The 16,253-nt window shown below is 47.3% G+C and overlaps 1 protein-coding gene across 5 annotated transcripts in view; it reads right to left on the bottom strand.

Moving 5' to 3' along the window:
* Positions 1–12,800: 12,800 nt before the first annotated feature.
* Camsap1 (calmodulin regulated spectrin associated protein 1) overlaps positions 12,801–16,253 on the bottom strand; it is a 64,980-nt gene continuing 61,527 nt past the window's right edge. For all 5 annotated transcript variants that reach the window (XM_048452696.3, XM_048452697.3, XM_048452698.3 and 2 more), the window contains one exon: positions 12,801–14,532. In XM_048452696.3, the coding sequence (XP_048308653.3) occupies positions 14,230–14,532 (303 nt within the window). In that variant the 3' untranslated portion in view covers positions 12,801–14,229. The remainder of the gene's footprint in view (positions 14,533–16,253) is intronic.

Here is a 16,253-nt window from a genome sequence, read left to right as displayed (position 1 = left end):
AGAATTATCTGTATTCTGTCAATCATATTTTAATAAAACGCTGATTGGCCAGGCAGGCAGTATAGGCAGGAAAGCCAGACAGGAAGTAGGGGTGGAGCAAAGAGACTGGGAGTATTCTGGAAGCAGAAGCTCTCTCTCAGCCATTCCTGCGTAGAACACCGAAGAGGCAACATGTAAGCTGTCACACTGAGAAAGGTACTGAGCCCATGTGGCTAACATAGATAAGGATAATGGGGTAACATAAGTTATACGAGCTAATAAGTAGCCTGACCTAATGAGCCAATCAATTTATAACCTTATGGAGTCTTGTGTGTGATTTTCTTTGTTGTTTGCTGGCTGTTGGGGTACTGGGAGGGACAGAAACCCCAACAAGCCAGCCCTTATACTACAAATGGCGCCAACGTGTGGACAACTGTATCCACATAAAGCCTGAGACAGCTTGGGAAGTAATTCTAGAACAAAATAACAGCATTATGCATGGTTTCTTGGTAGCAGCAATTTCTCGGGTCTGCTCTGCTTGCTAGAGGCAAGCAAGTGCCCTCATCTAAGAGAGGCTTCCTGACTCAGCTTTAGCTGCAAAACCTTGCAGCTCTTTTAAGAGATCCTGCCGCGAAGCACTTAAATAGTGTTGATGAAAAGCTGAACACATGCTTTTCGGGTTTTCAGCAGTAGCAGGAAAAAAGCTGCACTGTTTTAAAATGCCGGCTTTCTGGGCTGTCCTGCCAGGGCAAACTCTGACTCTTTCAGGCAGGCGGTCCGACTGAGTGTGGTCTGTGAGCAGAATGCTCCAGCTTACTTGCTAGCAAGGACCTTGAAATGCCATAGAGTTGTGACAACAAAAATGGCTACAGCCAGTACCTCCGCAGAGGCTGGAAAGCTAAGGATCTAGCCGTCAAAGCCACGGCTTTCCGTATTGTTTTGTAAATTAAAGGCTCATGTGGTCAGAAAAAGAGAGATATACAGTAAAGAGAGATTCAAAGATGAAGAAAACCTCTAAATGGTTTACTATGAGTTAAAAATATATGCAGGTTAAAAGGTTAAAGTCATTAAAAATAAAAAAGAAAGGGAGATATAGGGTGTGGTGGTACACACCTTTAATCCCAATGCCTGGGAGGTAGAGGCATATTGACCTCTGTGACTTTAAGGGGCAGAGGTAGTTGACCTCTGTGACTTCAAGGTGTGGTAGCACACACCTTTAATCCCAATGCCTGGGAGGCAGAGACAGACAGATCTCTGAGTTCAAGGTGTGGTAGCAAACACCTTTAATCCCAGCACTGGGGTGGCAGAGACAGGAGGATCTCTGTGAGTTCAAGGACAGCCTGGTCTACAGTGTTATTCCAGGACAAAGATATATACAGAGAACCTGTCTCAAAAAGCCAAAAGATAAAAGAAAAAATAAAATAGAGGTTGAAATAAAGCTGCATAAAGATGGAAAATACACAGAGAATCTTGATACTGTATGCTATTATGCTCTCTTTGAATTGTTTGATTGCTGAGGAAGGAACAACAGCTGCTAAAAGATATTTGCTTATAAATGCTGTGGAATCAATCCAAGAAAGGTATTTTGAAAATACCTTGGCTTCAAAATTGAAGTTAACAGGTATGCTACTTTGGAGAAGAGATTCTGCTTTTGTTTCCACAGAAAACGAGAGGCTCTGGATTTATTCAGAGTTAAGAAAAATCACCTTTGACCAAGGGAGGCCACCTGAAAAATCTCTGACAGGAATAGATGGCCCAGATGTCTGTTTTACATCCAGAACAGGTTCAAGACTGCTGCCTGAGATGATCAAGACTCACAGGATACTTCAGTCAGGACTTGATTATAACTCTACATTTTCTTTAGGTCCCCATAAGATTATCAGCACCCCCAACCAGCAGGAAGTAGCCTGAAATACTACGCCCACATTCCCAACAAATGAACTATGGGTGTTTTCCTTTGTTTTTTAAAAAAAAAAAAAAAAGAGGGAAATGGTGCGGGAGAATTATCTGTATTCTGTCAATCATATTTTAATAAAACGCTGATTGGCCAGGCAGGCAGTATAGGCAGGAAAGCCAGACAGGAAGTAGGGGTGGAGCAAAGAGACTGGGAGTATTCTGGAAGCAGAAGCTCTCTCTCAGCCATTCCTGCGTAGAACACCGAAGAGGCAACATGTAAGCTGTCACACTGAGAAAGGTACTGAGCCCATGTGGCTAACATAGATAAGGATAATGGGGTAATATATGTTATAAGAGTTAACAAGAAGCCTGACCTAATGGGCCAATCAGTTTATAACCTGATGTAGACTCCGTGTGATTTTCCTTGGGACTTGCTGGCTTGTTGGGGTACTGGGCGGGACAGAAACCCCAACAAGCTGGCCCTCATGCTACAGCAGCCTGTGGTTTAGTGCTGAGGGGCAGTGGGACTGGCAGTTCTGCGGTGAGGGGGCGGGAGCTGGGAGCCTGTGCAGTGCGTGAGTGCTTGCTGCAGGCTCTAGGCCGTCTCAGTAGTGTCTATTTAAAGATGTGCAGTGACGGGCAGAGGACAGGATATGCAATTGCCTAAGCACTTAGAGCAGAAGAGGAAGGGCAGAGATGGATACCAAGGCAAGGGATGAAACCGTCGCACATTGTTCTGCACTGGGGGTGACACCAATCCAACTATACACCTGCCACAGAGACTGAGGATGGTTTCAGCTGGCCAATGACAAGACAAACCCACAGTGGACAGAAAGCAAGCATGAGACATGAAGGAAGCATGTTAGGACCCATCTCCCAGGTCCCTCTTACTCCACCCACGCCATGTACTTCATGCCGTGAGGCATCTCAAGACAGATTCCTGAGGGTGTGTGGCTTCCGTCTACCTCTGCCAGTACCACCCAGGCCATGTTCAGCCCTGTCATGTTTCCACCCCGCCGCTCTGACCCCTCATCCGACAGGCACCATGGAGACACATCTTAATGACCTCAAAAAGGGTTTGTTTTGTTTTGTTTGAGACATGATTTCGGAGGGATGAGGGGACAGGGTTTCTCTGTGTGGCCCTGGCCATCCAGGAACTCACTCTGTAGACCAGGCTGGCCTTGAACTCATAGAGATCTGCCTGCCTCTGCCTCCTGAGTGCTGGGACTAAAGGCGTGCACCACCATGCCCAGTGAGTCATGATTCTTAGACTTGTGTATCTTCAGAGTCTCTGTATTTTTCAACTACCTGGACCAGTGAAAAAAGGGGGTGTTCTAGGGGCAGTGTTCTGAAAGGAGCTGTGCAATGGCAGGTTGTGGGGACCCCAGTAGCACTGCAGGTTGTGGGGACCCCAATAGCACTGCAGATTGTGCTCACGCTGAAGTCCAAGGCCTCAGCCCCCAGCCTCACCACATCACATAGAACCTGGAGTCTGGCTGGAGGGTGGGGGGCTCAATTAGAAACTCTGGGGTGGGAACAGCAGCCGTCTAGACTCAAACACCCTTGGTGTTGCCGTACCCATCCTCACCTCCTGTGACATCAGAAGTTTTGCAGTCCTGTGCTTGATGGGTCTAAGCAGAGCTTGCTTATACCCCCGAGCAAACCCTCCAGCCTGGGCTTCTGTCTGCAGAAGGGGGGTGCCTGTCTTGTTCCCAAAGCAACTGCAGCTCACAGAGGGATCCCACAATGTTCTAGCTCTAAGCTGGAGGTAGCATCTGCCTATCTAGACAAAGAGCTTCAAGCCCGGCCCGGAGCCTTAGGGGGAAGTCATTGTCCGTGCCTATGGATTTCTGCATGGGCAACTCTGGGTATCTCTAACTGATGCCTGCCAGGGGTGGACAGTTTGTAACACAGCAAGCCCTACCCCTATCCTTGTTCAGACCCTTTACAACCAGACACATCCTAGTACTTCCCTGGCCTAAGGCCTGCTTTTCCTCCAAGTGGGAGCATCCAGTGCTACACAGCTTACATGGATGGACAGGGATATCCGAAACAGCTGGCAGTGGTCCAGGAGACAGCAGGCAATGGGGCTACTGTCCATCCCCAGCCTCTGCCTGAAGCACATGATCGCTAACTGGGATGCCAAACAGAGACATGGCCTTGTCTTTTGCATGGCTGAAGGCACTCCTCCCTCATGGGCTTGGGGATGCTCTCAAAGACCATAGGACAGGTGAGTAGTCCCTTCACCAGGAAAACTGAGCCACAGACCCATGTTAAGAGCTCAGAGCGGCAAGGCACAAGCCTGGACTTTGAAAGTAAACTTCCTAGAAGTTTCATCATCCCACTAGGTTAGACTGCTGGGGTAGTGATACCTTTGGGTGGTACCTACACTGACTCTCCATATCTTGAGGTTCCAAGTAAGCCACAAAGAACAGCCAGGCTAGGACAACCCTCTTCATCCCCTCCCCCACAAAGCACCACCTCTGATCCCTGCTCTGCCCAACTTCCTGAGGTAGAGTCCTAGCAACCAAGAGAGGCCAAACTCCAGGTCTAGGCAGGACCTGGACGCAACATGATCAGCACATAGCATTGGCACAAGCAAACGGTGCAGGCTGCATTGCTGACCTGCAGACGCTGGCTTAGCAGTTCTCAGGAGGCCCTAACTGGAGGCACTGCCATACCTCCCTGCTAGCACTTCAGCTGAAAAACATTTAGGTTTCCCAAGTTGTGTGAGAAGATAGAATCTCACCCACTATGGCACAATGAAGACACAAAACAAGCCAGGTGTGGTGGCACGTACCTTTGATCCCAGGATTCAAGAAGCAGAGGCCAGCCTGGTATACACAGCAAGAACAAAATTAGCCCCGGCTTCATTGAACCCTATGAAAGAAAAAAGGTGAGGTGGGGTGGGTGGAGGAGGGTTGCCTGAAGAGGTGATCCAGTGGTTAAAAGCAGTTGCTGCTCTTCTAGAAGACCTAGGTTTGGCTCCTAGCACCCACCTGGCAGCTCACAACCACCTATAACTCTAGTTCCAGGAGATCCAATGCCTTCTCTGACCTCTGCAGATACTTGCTGCAATCTACACACGCAACAAACTTTCATATACAGAAAACAAAAGCCCACAGAAGTCCTCACCGCAGCATATGCTGGCAGTAGAGCAAAGAGACAGGCGGGGCAGTCAGGACTGCTAAGCTCTGCCTCTAGACACAGGATGTGCTTCAGCACTTTGACCCCGTGAGTCCCTTTACCCCAGTGTCCAGACATCAAACAAGGGCTGCCTTCCAGAAGCCCCTCAACTGAGGACCACATCCTCCCAGACGGCTTGAACTTAGAGAATTCTGATTTATGTTGTCCTCTGCAATTAGTAAATCCACTTCACTTATCGGCTCTTCCATCTTATCAGCCCCAGACCAGCTGGTAACTGGAACAGTCAACCGACTTTGTGATCCCTGTGTTACAGATGAGCCACAGTACAACAGGGCCATCATCATCCCAGGCTGCAGTCAGCTTGGACCAAGCTCTCTGCCCCTGTAGGAACCAACATTTTGTCCATCACCTGCTCTGCCCACAACCACTGGGACCTCCCTGGTTGCTCACTATGTAGCCCAGGCTGGTTGTGAGTTTATGATCCTCCTGCCTTGGTCTCCAGAGTGCTTGTGTTATGAAGTTGTTTCGTATCTAACACATACTACTGTGCTCTCTGGGTAGTTTCCAGTATTTCATCATACAAAAATGGAGGAAAGCCAGGCATGGTGGCGCACCCTTTAATCCCAACACTTGGGAGGCAAAGAAAGCTCTGTGAGTTTGAGGCCAGCCTGGTCTACAGAGCAGTTCCAGAACAGCCAAAGCTAAAAAGAGAAACTCTATCTTGAAAAATCAAAAGAATGGGAGGAAAATCATGTGAGGTCAGCTCTCTCCAAGTAGAAGTCTTGCTGTGATAACATCTACCATGGCAAAGTGTATTCCAAATTCCTGTGTTCAGGCCCTAAGCCCCAGAACTTTAGAATATGACTGGGTTTAGTGTAAGGGTTGAAAGAGGAGAATCAAAGAGACGTGGTCATTGGGGATCCAAGCCTATCTCACTGGTGTTCTTCTAAGTGGTTAGGACTGATACAGGACACAGGTAGGTAGACTGTCTACAAGCTGAGGGAAGTAGCCATAGCAGCTAGCCCTGACACCCCTTCCTTACCTCAGGCCTCCAGGACTGTGCAAGGCAAACTCTGCTCTGAGATGTGTGTGTGTGTGTGTGTGTGTGTGTGTGTGTGAGAGAGAGAGAGAGAGAGAGAGAGAGAGAGAGAGAGAGCGCATGCATGTGCGTGTGTGTATGGGGGGGTACACAAGAATGCAAGTGCTCGCAGAAGCAGAAGTCAAATGCTCCTGGAGCTACGGTTAGAGAATTCAGCTTTCTCTCGGCATAAACATTACAAAATGTCAGAAACCAGATCTGACAATGTGTAGAAAGGATAGAGCTGGGCTCCTTCATGCCAGGGAAACAGGTTTGTCTAAACACCAGGAAGAACAGTACGAAGACTCACCATCATTTCAGTGGGATACAATGCATCCTATAAAAACCCAACCTAATTCTGGCACACTAAGAAAGGAAACCTAAACAGAAAGACCCCAAAAGGACCAGGAGGATGTCCAGCATCTCTGCCAGGCAGCTGTGGAAGAGTTGCAGCACAGCAAGGAGGTAGGAAGACAACCAAAGTCCTAAGGACTGTAGAGCAGAGACAAAAACAAACACACACAAAAGACACCATTCCCTTCCAGCAAATGCTAACAGAGTTCGAGTGCATCTGTCAGCTGTAAGAATTAGTGAGAGCTGAGCAGGACTGCTCACGGCAAGGCAGACAGAAAAATAAGCTTTTGCATTTATAAGCTGGCTGCATTGGATGCTGTCCGTGTGAGGCAGGAATCACAGAAGCCCCCCCAGCACTCTCACAGCAAGCACAGCGGGAGGCGCCAGCCCTGCCAGAGCTCACCTGGAGGACCCCGGCACCGGCATCTTACAGCCTTCTGAAGAGCTTCGTTAGCTCTGTGGCCTCAATTCCTCTGCCTATATGGAACCTAATTCTCTGGGTGGGGCTCTCACCCCACCCATCCACAGACCAAGGGCCCAGAAGGAAGAGGAACAAAGTCACAGAGTAGCAAACATACAGACTCTTAGACCATCCCCAGCCCAAAGCCAACCCCAGGTGTATGACAGGCAGGAAACCAACAAGCCCAAACCAAGAAGGCTTAAGTTACTTTAAAAGTCTTCATGACCCTGCATGAGCAGAGAAGGGATTTTTTTTAACACTACTAATAAAAAGTTGATAATGTAGCCCCAGAAATCTTAAGAATTATTTATCACAAGCAACATGAAAAGAGAAAAGCCAAATCAATTTGCAAAAGATAATGAAATAGGCAAAAACTTGCATAGACATCTTACAAGACAAAAAGTACATCCAACAAATGAAGAGATGGAAATATGGCCAACTTCATGTGGTCAGAAATGCCCATCCAAATGGATGGAGCTAGAAAACATCATTTTGAGTGAGGTAACCCAGACACAGAAAGACAATTATCACATGTACTCACTCATAACTGGTTTTTAAACAGAAAGCCAAAAAAGCCAGCCTACAAACCACAATCCCAGAGAACCTAGACAACAATGAGGACACTAAGAGAGACAGACATAGATCTAGTCTACATAGGAAGTAGAAAAAGACAAGATCTCCTGAGTAAATTGGGAGCATGGAGACCTTGGGAGAGGGTTGAAGGGGAGGGGAGAGGCAGGGAGAGGAGCAGAGAAAATTGCAGAGCTCAATAAAAATCAATAAAATATATTTAAAAAACCCAAACAAACAAAAAAAGAAATGCCCATCAAGGCATGAAAACAGTGTGTACCCCAAACAATAAGCAGGACATTTGGGATGGCTCAGGGGATAACAGCATTTGCTATATAAGCATAATGGCCCGAGTTTGATCCCCAGAGCCCTCATAAAGGTGGAACTCACTTTGTAGACCAGGCTGGCCTTGAACTTACAGAGATCCACTTGCCTCTGCTTCCTGAGTACTGGGATTAAAGTTGTGTCCCACCACCACTCAGCTTACACAATACATTTTTTTAAGTGTCTTAAATATGACAGACCAAGTCTGATGGTGCATACCTTTAACCCCAGCACATAAAAGGTAAGTCGGTTCATTTAAAGTCATCTGGTGCACACAGTGAGTTTCAGGTCAGGCAGGGTTGACAGTGAGACCTTATCTAAGTTTCTAGAAAGCCACAGCTTGACCTGTCTGCTGTACACACAATGGAAGGCTCCTGTCTCTGTTCTCTGAAGAACTTCTTTGAGGAAGAAAGGAGTGAAAAGGGGCCCAAGAAACTGGAGTCTCACAGAGAGAAGCGTTCAGTCTTGATGAACACATGGCTGAACAGATGACAACTCAGGTTACTCCAAAGTCTGGCCCCTCCAGGACTCCCATGAGCCCACTCTGTAGGCCAGCACCAGACTAGATAGGCCCACAGGCTCAGCAGCAGGATTAGGGCTTGTGGGGTCCTCCTGAGATATCCTCCAGACTTTCCTCACCAGGAAATCAGACGCCAATGGCTCCTCCCTTCCTGCTTCCCCAGGTCGGAGATGTCCCCTCTCTACTGTAACACCTGAATGGTGGCACATCAGGCCTCAAAGCCTACTGCCTGTTTTATGTGCTGGCTGCTTTTCCCTCTTAGGGGCAGGGAGACTCAAGCCTCACAGGCATTTCCTCATGGGGTAGCTACCCTTTACCTCCATCCTACCTATCAGCAAAAGGCTTGGTTGTGAAGCGCCAACTCGGTGCTGGTGCATAGTGGCACGGGCTTGCTCACGTGGCATCCTGGGTAGCACCAGAGACAGTCCAAGAAAGAGTAAAAAGCACCTGGCAGCACTGAGGAAGGCGGAGATGGAGGGTTCACCTATATGCTCTGGCTTGTGCCTGTTGGATACCTTCAATGAATGTCATTTCTTAAAGTAAACCCAAGGGGCTGGTGAGATGGCCAAGAGGCTGTGGCTCTTCCAAAGGACCTAAGTTTGGCTCTCAACACTCAGGTCAGGTAGCTCACAACAACCTCCTGGAAACTGGCCTGATTATTGAATGCTTGCAGCTACGATCTGGGGCAAGGAAAACCACTCCAAAACAGAAGGTGCCCTGCAGTGTTTGTGGCAGGGTGGCACCCACGGGAACGGGTGGGCCTGGATGTCACCAAGACCACCTGGTTGAAGAAGCCTCTCATTTGCCCCCAGATACCCAGAGGTGGAGGTCCTATCTACTTCTGTAGCTCTAGGCAAAACATGCCAGGACCATGAACAGGATTGCAGCTGTGGGGAAGGAGACAGCTGTGCGGAAGTTCGGGTAGGGCAGACTGCCCTGGATGGGCTCTCCAGTCCCTCTACCCCCCCCACACACACACTGGGATGACTATCAGCCCATTAGTACCCCTGGGAGCTCTGCAGGCAGACTGTCAGTCTCACAGAGCAGACCTACCACCCCAGAGAGAACCCCGGGTCCATGTCCACCCCACAGCAGGACCACAAATAACATTAGCAAAGTGACTGCTCTCTGTGACTTCACTGTCCCCAGCATGCCTGCATTTGAAGTTGCCAAGGGCATGATCCCTGGCTCTCCCAGGTCCTATAGCCTTCCCGAAGGACCCCTGTACCCAGGTACAGAGGTAAGCAGCTGCTTCCTTGAGTTCACCTGGCAGAAGTTTAACTGCCTTTTAGTGACCATCCACTCCTGACTGACAAGGGACAAAGAGAGATGTCCCCGTACCCAGTGGTTATCAACCAGCTCAACAGGGACTCCTGGAACTTTAAAACATAAACGACCCCAGAGCAATAGCAAACGGCACCTCCATCTGATACAAAGCCTAGCACCACAAGTCCAAGAGTAGGGGCAGGACCCACTGTTAACCAGCAGGGGCTACATCTCCCCAGAGCACTGTTCCTGCCAGGGTCTGCCCTCCGGGGACAAGAAACCGGAAACAGGCATACTTGTGAGCCAATCACTTGACTTGAAAAACCACACAGAAATATGGCTTAAATGTCACCGTGAAACAGTAGCACCTAACCATTCCCAGCACCGCAAGTTTTTATTCCAAGCTCAACACTGTGGCAATGGCGGGGTAGGGTGGGGGTGAGACTGGTGTGAGTGGGCTGGTAGGCACCGAAGCCTGCTACAACCTTTACTACTGAATATAGCCCAGGAATAAGGAACACAGGGGTGACAAAGACGATTCCAGCCAGCACCTCGTGAGAATGCGCACGGCACTGCCAGGGTGTTCCATTCCCTTTAGGAAGGTCTACCTTGAACTACAGGCCCAGAACAGCGACTAAAACCAAGTTGTCTTTTGAAAATATCTGTGTCAGTTCAACTGAAAATAACCACACAGAAGCACAAGCTCTAGATCCCAGAGCTTGGCTGTTCCCCGATTCCGACACATCAAGCACAGGGCCACCTTCTCAGGCCTCCCAGCTTTGTGGCCTTCTAGAACTATTGGCAGTGGCTGCACAGGACTCAAACAGGCCCATATAGTCAAACACGTAAGAATCCGCCACAAACACAAGGGACTGTTCTCCTGCCTGTGGCATGACTGTTTCTCTCTATATGAGAAAACAAGACAGGATCATTTCCAGTAAGGACACAAACCTGGGATACCATAGATCTTGTCTTGGTGTAGGGACAGGTACCATACTCTCTGAAGCTTGCATGTGAACACCAGTCAATCTGTTCCTCAGGCAACAGATTTCGGACCAAGGCCGATGGCTTCCCTTCTCACGGGAAAGGTGCTACCAGACGGTTGCTAGGTCTGGACTACCCATCTTAACTGGAGAGACTACTCTGATGTGAACCACTCATGGAGTGCAGCCTGGGCTCAGATCCTCATCCCCAACCCTCAGGTTTGGCTACGGTACCTCCTTACTTACTACTCAGGGAATGACTGGGGAAAGCAAACACTATTCAGAGACCTCGGATGGGTGACTGCATTGCCAAATCTTTCCAGGTCAAACCCCTGGCAAACACTGTGAGGGCTGAGGGGTGAAGGGAGGAACCTAACATCATACACTAAGGTCCATTAGGGAGCCCCAGTTCGTCAGGGTCGCTTTTGTCACAGCTCTGAAATCCCTAACTCTGCCCATAGCACGGGCCTTCAGATGGGACACACTGACACGGGAAGATACTGGGAACACCTTTCACAGTTTTGAAGGTTGTCATAGATTTGCCAACACAGACCTAGAAATACCTGGGAGGAGACAATCCCCATTGAGGAACTGCCTCTATCAGGCTGGCCTAGGGATGTCTGTGTGGCATTGTCCTGATTGCTAACTGATGTAGGAGGGTCCAGCCTGTGTAAAAAAAAAAAAAAAAAAAAAAGGCAGCAGAGTGAGCCGGGGAAGAAGCAAGCTGGTAAGTGGCGTTACCCCACTGTCTCCGCTTCAGTTCCTGCCTTGGTGTCCCACAGGGGTGGACTGTAATCTGCAAGCCAAATAAACCCTTTCTTTCCCAAGTTGCATTTGGTCGTGGTTTTTATTGATCATGGTTTTTGATGTATCACAGCAACACAAAGCATAGAACACCAACGATAACAGATAGCAGATATGCCCCCAAGAATTGCACCTCAGACACCAGGAAAGACCCATGCCCGCAAGGTACAAGCTTATTGCAAAGGAATCAGTGAGAAATAAGAGGGTCCTGGGCATGACTGCTTCCCAGCTAGGGCTGGTGACTTGGCCACAGCCACAACACTGGAGACAGCATTAGCTTCCCACACATGGCACTGAACATAAGTAACCAACCATAAAATGAGCCACAGGCAGGTTCAAGTCTCCAAGACCAAAACCATTTCACTAAAAAACCAGAATCAATCTGTAAAGGTTTACCCAAGTCAACTAACTTTTAACAGAAAAATTATTTTAATATTTTCTTCTTCCAAATAACAATCATAGTTTCAAACAATATAGAAGTAAATTTTGTTATTGTTTAATATTGCCTAAAGAAATCTGGGCCTGAAAAAATCTGACTAGAGATTGCATTGCAGGAATGCATTGCAGGAATACACTTAGATCATCAGGTCAAAAGGTCACACTAGAAATAGCATCTTTGGCATACATACACACATGCACATGTGTGTATACAGGCCACCTGCACATACTCCCATATCCACATATAGGTACATCCCATGTCTACACACATGTGCCTGCAGATGCTTCTGTGCACACATGGACACCTGCACAAGCCCCCTCACTCTCCATGTGTCTGCACATCTACTTCTGACAAGCTTTTTTTAATATCACCCATCCTGTGCTCCTTGGGATCTGCTGTTACCAAGGACTGAATCACTTGACACCTCCTGCACAAAGTCCCACCAGACACCAGTACAACACCTGGTACACATGCTGCTGGAGACCTGAGAGGCAATGTGAGGTGAGCGGCCTTCCCAGCACAGTTGGTGAAGGCACAGTAGGCACCCACACACTGGAGGACTCAGAAAGCAGTGCGTGTAAGCAGAGCCTGCTGCAGCCAGAAGGCCCCAGATCCCCACCACAGCCTTGTACCTGAAACATCCTAATAAAAGCCACCGCTGTGCCATGGCACACAGAAGGCAGAGGTGCACCTTAGCTGTCATGCCACATGGCCTAGACAGCTGCTGCCTGACACCTAAGGTGCTGCACTTCTCGTCCAAACTCTGCGTTCTGAGATGGTCTCCAGGACAGGCCACGCACGTGCTGACTCATCACAGCAGAAGTTGCATAGAAATGCAGCTTCCTGCCTCTACAATGGATCTTCCAGTGCTTCATGAAAAATAATCAAATTCCAAGGCAACACAAAAGTCATGTGCAGTCCTGGAGGCCAGGAGCTGGGGACACTGTCAGCAGAAGGAGTTGTGACAACCACACACATGGTTAACAGAAAGCCAGCTTATTACTTTATTACATTTCAGTGCTTTCTTAAAATAAATATAACATCAAGTGCACAGTGAGAAATGAAGACACACAGGGGACAGCTGGTGACAGGCAGCCAGACTTTAATGCTCACACGGCACAGTGCCACCACGACTGGATGAAGAGGAAGATGACAACCTCACCTCCTCTGGTTTCCGTCCTAGGCTCCTTTCCTCTGTCTACCTGGGCGGCCAACACTTGTCTAACTTTCCTCCATTACCTTTGCTTCCCTCCTGCAGTTCAGATTCAAGTAACACTCTCAAAAAGAAATGTGCAAAACTAAACATGGCTCCAGGGTCTTCTCACAACTGATCCATCGCTGGGCACCTCTGCTCCCCAGGAATGTCTGCTCTGACGGAGTCACCACAGGGACCAGGGGAAGAGGACCCGAAGCAGCTACACCATTCTGAAATAACTGCAAATAACCAAGTTTTTAAAGAGGCAACAAAGAATTACCAACCTCACCTGAGACTGCACACCCCACTGAACATGTGCTCCTCCAGAAGCAAGAACTATGGTAGGCAAGCCAGGACATGACAGCACCACAAGGAGCCGGCGACCAAAGGGGGGAAAGTACACTACTATACCAAAATCTGCCTTTATTAAAGTGAACAAATCAGCACATTCCCAGACCTAACCAGTGGTGGTTGAAGCCGGCTTAGGCTGCCTGCTTCCAAAGAGGCCAGCATCAGCTAGCAGTACCCCACAACCCTCCCAACTGTGTGGCAGAAATAATCACTCCAAATATGTAAACGTCATTTTAGCAGAAGACAAACTTTGCTGATTTCAGTGCTTTTAGTGAACTGATATTTTCAGTAAACTTTTTCTGAGCAGCAAGGAACAGGATTTTTTTTTTTCAGAAATCTTAGAACTGGATATAAAGGTTGGCAGTAGACACAGTCAATAAATATCATACAATTTCTAAAATGAAAAAGATTTCCCATACGAACTCCTTTTATGAAGACATTCAAACACCCTGACCCGAGAACAAGCCTCGGCCCTATAATCACGCACGATTACAGCTGGCCAACATGGGGCATCAGGCAATGTGCAAAGGGGTGGGTGAAGGGAGGCCAGAGAGCAGATCACATTTAACTTATCCTGAAGAACTTCAAGTGAGGGTTCACAGCCCAGGACCTCACTCCACGATGTCCCTTATTCTGGGGATTTCAGCGGTCAGCAGGGTGACAGCAGCTGTGCCCATGAAAAACAGCACTCACTCCTGTATTCTCCGTGCCCAGCGTCCATGAGAGCAGGGGTGAGAGGATCTTCTCTGTTCTGGAGGAACCTCTGTAAACACTGTCCGTGGCTCCTCACATTTCGTACCGAATGAATGAAAATAATAAATAAGAATCCCGTCAGCACATCCTCTCAGTCCTGGTTGCCATGGTCACTTACGAGTCTGGGTCTTCTTTGGCACTGTGGGCCGCTTGGGCTGCCACAAGTGGTTATGGATTGTGAGTGCATCCACGCTGACGGACATGGTCTTGGCTGGGATCAGGTTAAACTGCTTTCGGTCTGAGCTGTATTTATACAGTTTGTCAATCATCTTCTTGGTGATACTCTTTGGCCCTGTGCCAGTGAGTTTGTAGATTTCTTCAGTGTCGGGTTGGTAGCAGTAAAGTGCCCTGAACTGGCACCCCGCATCTCGAAACAGAATGATGTAATGGTTGGCATCACATTTCTCCAGCTCCTGGGGAATGGGAAGAGATGGGAAACACTGAATGACACTCTTACACCCCAGGTCACCATAACTGCCTAATGGGGAGGTACTATTTCAAGGTAGTAAGTATCTAATAGCACCCATTTCTAAGAAAAGTGTGGTGGCACACGCCTTTAATCCCAGCACTCAGAAAGCAAAGGCAGGCAGATCTCTGTAAGTTCAAGGCCAGCCTGGTCTACAGAATGAGTTCCAAGACAGTCAGGGTTACACAGAGAAACCCTGTCTCAAACAAACAAACAAAAGAGCTCTATAATAAAACAAACAAAACACAAAACTTTAAGACAACAAAGGAAGAAACTGAGAAAAACAGCAGAGATGAAAGTCCTTCTGTGTTCCTGGACTGGTGGTAAGGTTAACACTGTGAGAGTGGCCATCCTACCAAAAACAACCTACAGATTCAATGCAATTCCAATCAACACTCCAGTGACACTTTCCACAGAAACAGAAAAAATAATTACTGTGGGATAATGCTCTTGTACACTGTAAAGATTTGTCACTCATATTAGTTTAATAAAATGCAGATTGGCCAGTAGCCAGGCAGGAAGTATAGGTGGAGTGACCAGACTAGGAGAATTCTGGGAAGAGGAAAGGCAGAGACAAAATCACCAGCCAGACACAAAGGAAATATGAAGAAAATGCTTCACTCATAAAAGGTATCAAGCCACGTGGCTAAACATAGACAAGAATTATGGATTAATTTAAGTTAATGAGCTAGTTAATAATAAGCATGAGCTAAGAGACCAAACAGTTTATAACTAATACAAGCCTCTGTGTGTTTCTTTGAGACTGAACAGCTGAGGGACCAGACGGGGCAGAACTTCCATCTACAAATAATCTTAAAATTCATGTGGAAGTACCAAGACACTAGATAAAAAAGCAATCCTGAACAAAAAGAGAAAGTACCTTATATCTTACTTCAAAACATACCCCAAAGTCATACACTTGGTATGGTAAACACCAAGTTAGACATAAAGATCATCAGAGAAGAGAAGAAGCAGATATAAGGCTACACAGCTACAACCATGTGCTATTCTAATAAAAAAAAAATTTAATGTGTATGAGTGTTTTGTCTGTATATATGTATGCATGTGTACCACATGTGTGTCTGGTATCCAAGGAGTATTGGGTCCCCTGGAATCAGAGTTACAGATGATTGAAAGCTATCATGTAGGTGCAGGGAATTGAACTCGGGTTCTCTATAAGAATAAAAAGTGCTCTTAACTTCTGACCCATCTCCCCAGTCTTTAATTAAGAAGAAGAAAAAAAGTAAAGGCATACGGCAAAGTCTTACTGAAACCCACTAATTTGCATGTTAATTAGAAAATACGACTTTTGTTTTAAAGGAGTAGAGATACCATGCATGCGTGGACAATGTTGTTCCCAAAAAAACATGCATTATTAAACAAACAAACAAAAAATAATCTGTGTCAGGCATGGAATACTTCCTTACAAGTATATGATCAAGGATCCCAAAGACCTCCAAACACAACCTGCTGCCATTGTCCTGGGTGCCTACTATTACTAGACAATAAGACCTTAACTGTGATGACACAACATACTTTGGTTGAATAGAAATAAAGCAATAAACAGAAATAAAGAAACTGAAATAAAGAAAACTTCCTCCCTGCTGGATAACTTTCATTGTGCTTAGGAGATGCTACTGGTCATTGGGGAAGAAAAGACCTTAATGG

The sequence above is a fragment of the Myodes glareolus genome, chromosome 21 (genome assembly GCF_982192425.1).
Source record: "Myodes glareolus chromosome 21, mMyoGla1.1, whole genome shotgun sequence".
NCBI lineage: Eukaryota > Metazoa > Chordata > Mammalia > Rodentia > Cricetidae > Myodes > Myodes glareolus.
Note: the sequence above shows the minus strand (reverse complement) of the source record. Positions and strands in the feature narration are given on the sequence as shown.